This window comes from Engraulis encrasicolus, chromosome 6, assembly GCF_034702125.1.
Source record: "Engraulis encrasicolus isolate BLACKSEA-1 chromosome 6, IST_EnEncr_1.0, whole genome shotgun sequence".
Classification (NCBI taxonomy): domain Eukaryota; kingdom Metazoa; phylum Chordata; class Actinopteri; order Clupeiformes; family Engraulidae; genus Engraulis; species Engraulis encrasicolus.
In genome coordinates this window covers 53,600,525-53,610,524 of record NC_085862.1, presented here as the reverse complement: position 1 = coordinate 53,610,524, position 10,000 = coordinate 53,600,525, and the positions used below count along the sequence as shown (strand labels likewise).

At 49.8% G+C, this 10,000-nt stretch overlaps 1 protein-coding gene across 6 annotated transcripts in view; it reads left to right on the top strand.

Annotated features, from left to right (window-relative positions):
• The window catches only part of LOC134451479 (ephrin type-B receptor 3-like), a 97,139-nt gene that overhangs the window by 74,023 nt on the left and 13,116 nt on the right, over positions 1-10,000 (top strand). For 2 of the 6 annotated variants that reach the window (XM_063201969.1, XM_063201967.1), the window contains exons 8-15: positions 294-459; positions 2,633-2,741; positions 4,423-4,475; positions 4,835-4,957; positions 7,000-7,247; positions 7,879-8,094; positions 8,358-8,507; positions 9,121-9,317. In XM_063201969.1, the coding sequence (XP_063058039.1) occupies positions 294-459; positions 2,633-2,741; positions 4,423-4,475; positions 4,835-4,957; positions 7,000-7,247; positions 7,879-8,094; positions 8,358-8,507; positions 9,121-9,317 (1,262 nt within the window). Of the gene's footprint in view, positions 1-293; positions 460-2,632; positions 2,742-4,422; positions 4,476-4,822; positions 5,069-6,999; positions 7,248-7,878; positions 8,095-8,357; positions 8,508-9,120; positions 9,318-10,000 lie in introns of all 6 variants that reach the window. The other 4 variants (XM_063201968.1, XM_063201963.1, XM_063201965.1 and 1 more) reach the window with 3 other exon arrangements.

Below are 10,000 nucleotides of genomic sequence, written 5' to 3'. Positions count from 1 at the left end.
AAAATACACACATGCAAGCACACACTCCGCTCACACACAAAAATGACACACGGACAAACACTCATGCTGTGTATGTGTGTGTGTGAGAGAGAGAGAGAGAGAGAGAGAGAGAGAGAGAGAGAGAGAGAGAGAGAGAGAGAGAGAGAGAGACAGAGACAGAGACAGAGACAGACAGAGAGAGAGATATTGACTGATATTTAATGTGTCCGTTATCTGTGCGCACCATAGGACCATTGGGACCTACTGTGCAATAGATCTAACTGTGTGTGTGTTTCTCTGTGTGTCTCCAACAGGACCAGGGGGAGGCCATAGCCCACACCATGACGGCCCAGCGCACCTCTGCCCGCATCGAGGGCCTGAAGCCGGGCACCCCCTACGTGGTGCAGGTGCGCGCCCGCACGGTAGCCGGGTACGGACGCTACAGCAGCCCCGCCGACTTCAGCACCAACACGCGCGACGGTATAGAGAGACACACACACACACACACACACACACACACACACACACACACACACACACACACACACACACACACACACACACACACACACACACACACACACACACACACACACACACACACACACACACACACACGCACACAATGTATGCATGTGCTCGCATGTACACACACACGCACACATTCATCAACTGTCATTGTTTTCACCGTACACACACACACACACACACACACACACACACACACACACACACACAGACGTGCACAAACAGTGTAATAAAGTCACACTATAAATCAGTCTGACACAGAGCTTAGCTATTAAACTCTGTCGTATAATCGCAGTGTACACACACAAGCGGACCTAGCCTACAGCCATCGGGGACAAAGGCACACAGGCTTGTAATGCATAAACAATAACCCAGCCACCTTCACAGCGTATATCCCACACTCAATCACCTACCAATCATCACAGTATATGAGCGTTCATGCTCCGGCACACACACACACACACACACACACACACACACACACACACACACACACACACACACACACACACACACACACACACACACACACACACACACACACACACACACACACACACACACACACACACACAATCAACAACACTATGATCAACAACAACCCACATGGAGGCAAGTGGTACCATTTGGTTCCTTCTACCTCCCTCTCTCCCATTTCATCCATGCACGAGCTGACACCCCTAAACCCTTGAGGTGTGATCGGCCCCCACCTCACCTCCATCCCAGGGAAGTGGACAAGGGGGAACAGAGGGTTCAGTTGTCCCTGGCCCAGTGAGAGGACGGGGTGAGGGTGGGTGGGGGGAGTCAGAATCATGTCCTCATTATTATATTCAGGGCCCGAAATTAACTTTTTTCATCACCAGCCAAAATGGCTAGTAAATGTTAATCTCACTAGACAAACACACACTCACTAATGGGTCAAAGTGGCTGGCAAGTTGGTATTTTCTACCTTCTAAGCGGACATTTCACCAGCAATTTGCCGGTTGGCTGGTGCTAATTTAGAGCCCTGATTATATTGTATGTATTAGGTAGGCGGGCCTGTGAGATGATTTTGTCCCAGGCCCGGCCACTGCTTTCAGCGGCCTGGGGGGTGCCTCAGAATCATATCCTCATTACATTGTATGTATTGGATAGGGGGGCCTGTCAGATGGTTTTGTCCCTGACTCTGATTGGTCCCCACCTCCCTCCACTTACCCTACTGTGCACCAGGGCTGGTGCTATACTCTGGCATCAGCCCTGCTGCTACCACTGCTGCTGTTCAACTCTGGGGTGAATTTCTCGAAACCAAAGTTGCTTACTACATTAGCTACTTTGTTGCTTTCAATGCATTTCCCCACTGGCAACTACCGAAGTTGCTAACAGGCTAACAACTTCCCTTTTGAGAAACTCACCCCTGGGGAGTCTAAAACGGGCCTACAGTACAGAAGAGTCCAGTGACCTGGAACTTCTCAACAGCTCAAGTGTAGCCTGATCTGCTCATGCTGTGTTTGTTGTGTAGTGTGTGTGTGTGTGTGTGTGTGTGTGTGTGTGTGTGTGTGTGTGTGTGTGTGTGTGTGTGTGTGTGTGTGTGTGTGTGCGTGCGTGCGTGCGTGCGTGCGTGCGTGCGTGCGTGCGTGCGTGCGTGCGTGCGTGCGTGCGTGCGTGCGTGCGTGCGTGCGTGCTAGAGCAGCATTATGAGTCACGCTAAGTTGCATTTTCTGGTTGGATGGCCTTGCCCACACCTTTGTACTTTTCGAACACTTGGCTCTATGCAGCGCGAGGGTTAGACATCCATCAAAAAACAAGAAACAAAGTTGGGGCAGTGCATTGCCATAGAGTGTCATATCTTTTATTTTTTTTCCAAAATCCATTTGAAATGCGTTTTTGTGTTTGGAAAAATGTGTTTGCTCAAAAATGCCATATGTGCCTATCTCTCTTTGCTGTATTTGATTTTGATCAATGATGTGTATGTGCTTATAAATGTTTTGTCATTCTCTCTCTCTCTCTCTCTCTCTCTCTCTCTCTCTCTCTCTCTCTCTCTCTCTCTCTCTCTCTCTCTCTCTCTCTCTCTCTCTCTCGGTCTCTCTCTCTCTCTCTCTCTCTCTGTCTCTCTCTCTCTCTCTCTCCCCCTCTCCCCACTCTGCAGCGGACCCAGAGAAGACGATTCAGGAGCAGCTGCCCCTCATCGTGGGCTCCATCACAGCTGGCCTGGTCTTCATCATTGCCGTGGTTATCATTGCCATTGTCTGCCTCAAGTAAGACTCTCCCTTCAGGCCACTTTTCTATGCCCCACAGGGGGATGGCAGTTGCTGGCAGAGAGTTAAGCGTGCGTGTGTGTGTGCATGTGTGCATGTGTGCATGTGTGCATGCCTGCCTGCGTGCGTGCCTGCGAGCGTGCGTGCATCAGAGACAAACGCGCCACACGTATCTGCAGTATAAGGCTCACTATGCTGTAGGCCTCTCCTGTTTTTCCCACTACTACATAATACTGTATCTACCTAATACATCCTGACTTCTATGGGGCATTGTGTACAACAGAGGCACAAGTAGTATGCAGTGTATCCAAGCATTGTGTGTGTGTGTGTGTGTGTGTGTGTGTGTGTGTGTGCATGTGCGTGCGCGCGCGTGTGTGTGTGAGTGTGTGTGTGTGTGTGTGTGTGTGTGTGTGTGTGTGTGTGTGTGTGTGTGTGTGTGTGTGTGTGTGTGTGTGTGTGTGTGTGTGTGTGTGTGTGTGTGCATGCGCGTGTGTCTGTGCATGCGTGTGTGTATTGAAGGGAGGCGGGATGATTGTTGCTGAGTTGTTGTAGCCCTGTCATATCCTGTGTTGTTTTCCTCTCTTAGTCTCCTTACCCACGCCAACAGCAAGAGCACTCAGAGAGAAAGGGAGAGAGAGAGAGGGAGAGAGAGAGACAGAGAGAGAGAGAGAGAGAGAGAGAGAGAGAGAGAGAGAGGTGGGGGGGGAGGGAGAGAGGGTGGAGAGATGGCATGGTGGTGATGAAAGAAGAAAAACAGAGAGAGAGAGAGGTACTCTTGAGTCTTGTGGTTGGGGACGCGGAACAATCTCACACTTTTTGTCCAGATTTCATTGCTACTTTGTTTCTTTGTGCCTTAGCACATCTAGTGAAAAGAAAGAAAGAACGACAGAAAGAAAGAAAGGAGAAAAAAAGAAAGAGAGAGAGAGAAAAAAAGCAGGCCTTGGCATATTCCGGAACTGCATTTGAATTGGAAATGAGATGCAAATCACCAGCGGGTATTATTGCCCCGGTTACTGGTTAGACAACAAAGGAAGCACATTAACATGTAATTTCAACAACCCAACCCCCATAACATTCCATAAGCACTGCTGCTGCGTAAACCAAATAGTGTGCACGCGAGCAAGGGGAGACACGGAGAGAGAGAGAGAGAGAGAGGGAGAGAGAGAGAGAGAGAGAGAGGGAGAGAGAGATGGAGGCAGGGAGACACAGACATAGAAAAAAAAAGAAAAAGAAATAGAGGGAAGACGAGGAGGAGAGGATGAGAGAGAATAACAGAAGAGCAGCCGTCGTGAAATTAGCAGCGTTGAGCAAATTCACGAGGGGCAGATGAGAGCAGTGCAGTACATTAGAAGTCATCAGATAGAGGTTATTGTGTCTGCTGTGCTGCCGTTCTGACGGCTGCTGTCATTCACAGGCCTTTTGTTTTTACTGCTGCTCCCCAAACATCACAGTACAGTATTACAAAGAGGACCGCGCTGCCGCATTTTGTTGAAATATTGGCTCGTGCTGGGGAGCGGCAGTCTTACTTTGGTGTGTGTCGGGGGGGGTGTGGATTTGTGTGTGCGTCTGCGTGTGTGAGCGTGCATGCATGCGTGTGTTGTACTTGTATTTTGTGTGTGTTGCACCTGTCAACACAAGGAGGTTGTGATCAAATCTGCATTTATTCTCTTTGTCTCGACAGGAAACAAAGGAACGGCTCCGAGTCTGAATACACTGAGAAACTGCAGCAGTACAGTAAGCCTCTCCATATTTTACACTAGTCTGCCGACTCTGGGGTGCGTTTCTCGAGGGCGCCATGGCTAACTAAGTTAGCAACTTACTTGGTTGCAATGTAATGCAATGCATTGGCAACCTACAAAGTTGTTAACGGGTTAGCAATGATGCTTTTGAGAAACGGAGTTCAGTACAGTACAGTACAGTACAGTACAGTACAGTACAGTACTGTACAGTACGGAACAGAAAGCGTTTCATTATTTCACAATTGAGTCTGCCGGTTCTCTTACAATATCATAGCCAATTTACAGCAGATATTCACAGCTACCGTGATGTTATGTTAGTTAATAGTCCAATTCCTGCTATTGAATCCCCTATAGTAACGCCGGGAACCAAGGTCTATATTGACCCCTTCACCTACGAGGACCCCAACGAGGCGGTGCGGGAGTTTGCCAAAGAGATAGACATCTCCTGCGTGAAGATCGAGGAGGTCATCGGCGCAGGTAACCAACAGCATCAGCACAAGCTGCTGAGCAACAGGGGGAGGACAGCTAGGCATGCCACCCACCACCACCACACGCAGGCCATACCCTTAGAGGACTTCACAGAAAGCGGTACTTCAATCACCTCACCCAACCACCCACCTCAGCCTCCTCCTCCACCTCCACCTTCTGCTCCACGATACCCCGACTACTTGCCACCTTCGTCTGCTCTCCGCCCGGCCCTCTTACCCACAGCTCGCTACCATTAATGCCCCCCCCCCTTAATGACCACTAACGAACCAAAAATGCTTCACTCACGAGCAAACATGCAACCCCTAAAATCCCGCCACCACCCCCTCTTCTCATTAGATGAGAGTCAATCATGTGTCCCATGTGTTACATGTCGTGTCTTTAGATCTGGTAGGGCCCTAGACGTTTTTCTCCTTGTTCTGATGTCAGCAGCATCGTGACTGATGCACTGTAGCACATCAACACCTGCCCCCACCAGCAGTACTTTAGTCCGTCCTGCCTCCTCTCCCCTCATTCGTCCGTTATGTCCCACCAGTCCCTTCAATGTAAATGAGCAACCTTGTGTCTTAATCGCTGTGCTTGGTAGTGTGTTATAGGCATGCAGTCGTGTTAAATACAGTAAACAACGTGAATCAGTGACGTGTTAAGTGTGTGACTTAATGACGAGCATGGCATCAGGCTTGAAGCTCACTAGGAGCCAAAGAGGAGAGGAGAAAAGTAAAATGGAGGATGCGTCCGTGTTTAGTGAAACATGTCTCGATGGAGACGTTCCTCTGCTCGAAGATGATGCTTAACGCTCCTGCTGCTACTTACTCGTGGTACCCGTTGCTTTGCAGCCCTTGTCTGAAGTGATGTAACTCCCACCCCCTCCTACTTCCTCCTCTTCCTCCTCTTCCTCCCTCCTCCCTTCCTGATACCATCCCACCCCTCCCATCCTTGTCCTGTTCTTCTGACTCTTCCACACTTGTCCGATCTGATCACACACACACACACACACACACGCACACGCACACGCACACGCACACACACACACACACACACACACACACACACACACACACACACACACACACACACACACACACACACACACACACACACACACACACAAACACACAAACACACAAACACATAAACACACACACAGGCCAAGGCACTTGGCGCAAGCCCTCCACGGGCCCCAAGTTGCTGGCTCCACCAACTCCCTCTGGCACCCTCTCTACCTCTAAAGCCTAACCCACCCCAACCCTCCTTCCTCCCCGCCTCTCCTCCCCTCACTTCCCTCACTCCCTTACCCCTCCTCTACCCTTCTCTTCTCCTGACGCAAACAAACACGCAAACACACACACACACACACAGACTCAGCACCTGCGCTTCGCCCGAGACCGGCCCTCCCCCATCTCTAGACTTGGTATGGCCTACTGTGTTCCCCCCGGCACGCCAGCCTCCTGACAGCTTCCTACTCCAGAGCGGATCTGACCTGGCCCTGGCACCAGCACTGGACTTGGCTCCGTTGGTCAACTGGCTCCTGGCATTTCCCTGGATCCAAAACCCTGGCAACCCGTTATCCAGACCGAAGGTCAGCTGGTGGACCTGGCCATTTTTTTTCATGGGAGCCTGGCACTGGTCGTCTGTGCCTGGCTCTGGCACTGCCACGGCTTGGCGTGGGCACGGGTCGGTCTGCCAGGCTGGCTGGTTGTTCCAGGAGTCCTGGTGCAGGTCGTCTCTGGACTAGGGTGGCTGTCGGGGCCTCTCTCTGCTGTCTCAGCGCCCTTCTTGCTTCTGTCAATCTCCACCACACTCCCCCACTCCCCTCACCCCCCCCTCCACTCCACTCCACCCGTCCCAGGCTCCTCAGTTCTAACCAGTAATTGTCCCTCTTCCCTGTCCTCTCTCCCTCCACTCTCCCCCACTTTTTACCCTGACCCCGGTACCCTACCCCTTCTCTTTGTTTCTCTCTCTGTCTCTGTCTCTCTCTCTCTCTCTCTCTCTCGCTCTCTCTCCCTTGCTCGGGTCTCTTGCACGCAACGCAGGAGAGTTTGGGGAGGTGTGTCGCGGTCGCCTCAAGCTGCCCGGCCGGCGGGAGATCATTGTGGCCATCAAGACGCTGAAGGTGGGCTACACCGAGCGGCAGAGGCGGGACTTCCTGTCCGAGGCCAGCATCATGGGCCAGTTCGACCACCCCAACATCATCCGCCTGGAGGGAGTGGTCACCAAGAGCCGGCCAGTCATGATTGTCACAGAGTTCATGGAGAACGGCGCCCTTGACTCCTTCCTCAGGGTGAGAGTCACACACACACACACACACACACACACACACACACACACACACACACACACACACACACACACACACACACACACACACACACACACACACACACACACACACACACACAGGGCGTCTTTGACCGTAGAAACAGCACCCCTAATACTCATGTGACCAGTCAGTCAGGTACCGTGTGACCTGTGACTACGCTATCTGTGTTTGGCATTTGAGACTGACATCCGCTCCATAAGCGCCACAGGGCGAACAGTACACGATAAAGCCAGCGACCCGATAGCATTGAGTTTGCTCAGTCAACATTACTCAGCTAATCGTAGTCAAAGTTGTGTGTGGTTGAAAGCCGCAAGTACCAGTGAGATTGTGTGAGATTGTGTATTCAGTAATCTAACAAAAGCAGGCATGATAGAAAAACTCTTTGGTCTGGACCGGAGGCACAGATCTTGAACAAATATCATGCTTGTATCTGGCTGCATGTGACTTGTGTTAAGAGGAACCATCTGGTGGTGAGTCATTCCCCTCCGAGGAATATTAAACTGCTGACAAACAACAGAAAATAATAAATGTAACCAAGATTCCTGACAGGAAGACCCTGACCTCTCCTCTTCCTCTTCTGCCTTTTCCGCAGCTCAACGACGGCCAGTTCACGGTCATCCAGCTGGTGGGAATGCTCAGAGGCATCGCAGCGGGAATGAAGTATCTTTCCGATATGAATTACGTCCATCGAGACCTGGCGGCCAGAAACATCCTGGTCAACAGCAACCTGGTCTGCAAGGTGTCTGACTTCGGGCTGTCGAGGTTCCTGGAGGACGACGCTACCGATCCCACCTACACAAGCTCCCTGGTTAGTATCCTCGAACATTCCAGAATTTACGTGACATGAGTACAATGGGTGGTAGCCTAGCTACCAATCATTCCACTTTTATGCTCTGACATCCTGCTGAGTTAGCAATGGCTAAGCTTTGCCTAATCGTGCCTGTGGGGTAGTTTGGTCTTCAAATGATATCTTAGTCATCAGTTTGGGTTTTTCCTCCCTTTTTCCATGAGACAGTTTTAATTTCTTGTGCCTGAGTTTGTTTTATAACCTAATCCTTTTCCCTCTCACAGGGAGGAAAGATTCCGATCCGGTGGACGGCGCCTGAGGCTATCGCTTACAGGAAGTTCACCTCAGCTAGCGACGTATGGAGCTATGGCATCGTTATGTGGGAAGTGATGTCATATGGTGAACGTCCATACTGGGACATGAGTAACCAGGATGTGAGTATGATTTTCCTCCTTTCTCTAACTACAGCAGTGGTTCACTTCACTTTCTGTCTACCCCATTGCGTGATCACAGTTGAATACCAGCTAGTAGCACATGCAAGCATTTTTTTCAAAATGCTAACACTGCCCATACTGGAGCAATACATGAAAAAAAAGAAAACCTTTATCATCTATCTTAACCTCAAGTCACTTTGGATAAAAGCCTGTGCTGTGCTGTAAAGGACCAATGATTAATAGAAAGGGAAGCATTTACTAAATAAAAATGTAAAATATATCATCTTAAAAAGGCATTTGTAAAACCGTCTAGACTGTGAGTCACTTAAGCTAAAAGCTTCTGGGTGAATTAATTGGGGGTACAAGGTTGCTGCCCCTTCCTGACCCTCTTGCCTGCCTCCTATATATATATTTTCCTCACGTGAACCCTGGACAATTTGGCAGCCTCCAGAGCTATTGTGTGAATGTTTGAAAATGTACCATTTTGTCTTTTTATATTTTGTCTTAATGCGCTTTATACACTGTTTTAATATTCATTATTATGTGTAAAGCACATTGTGTATGAAATAGTATATGTAAATAAACTTGCCTTGACTTGACCTTGTCCCTGCAGGTGATAAATGCGGTGGAGCAGGACTATCGACTGCCCCCGCCCATGGACTGCCCCACCGCTCTCCACCAGCTCATGCTCGACTGCTGGGTGAAGGAGAGGAACCTGCGGCCCAAGTTCGCGCAGATCGTCAACACGCTGGACAAACTCATCCGCAACGCCGCCAGCCTCAAAGTGGTGACCAGCACACACCAGTCAGGGTGAGTTGTCTAATACGGATATAAACTTTATATAAACATCATAACAATGTGCGCCATGCATTCCAACTCATCAATCATCAATTGTTGTAGTCATTCTTTCAATCGATTAGCCAATCAGCTGGCAGCTTCTGGTTGCTTTGGCTTGTGAGGGTACCGAAAGAAAGAAAATATGGCTCCGGACTCACCTGGAAACAATGGTATTTTTTATCAGCGCAGACGTGCTAGTAATCCACTCGAAGGACTATAATATATCAAAGATATTTTTTGTTCTCAACAATGGCAATGCAGGAGGATTGTCAGTGCCTCAGGCAGTGCTTAGCTTTTTGATGTTATCTCTCTCTGTGTTAAGCTGCTTGTTGCTCACTGTGAGTCTATGGCAGTGGTGAATTTAGCTTCTTGATGCTAGCTGTGTACTGATGAACAGGCTTTTCTAATGCAATTTCATGCTTGTTATGTTATGACGGTTACTATAATAAGTGGTCTATTCTATCTGTTAGTGAACGCTTGTCTTGTGTAGACCTTGTACCTAGATGAAGACTGTGGAAAGTGCTAGGAATTTCTAGCTGGGCAGAGAGGTCATACTGGGTGTTGGGGGTTAGGTGACCCAGGCCCTTACCGCTCCCCTGCCCTGGTACCCTGAGGGCAGGCAGGGGGGGGGATGATGGCAGGCTGGCTGGCTGGGT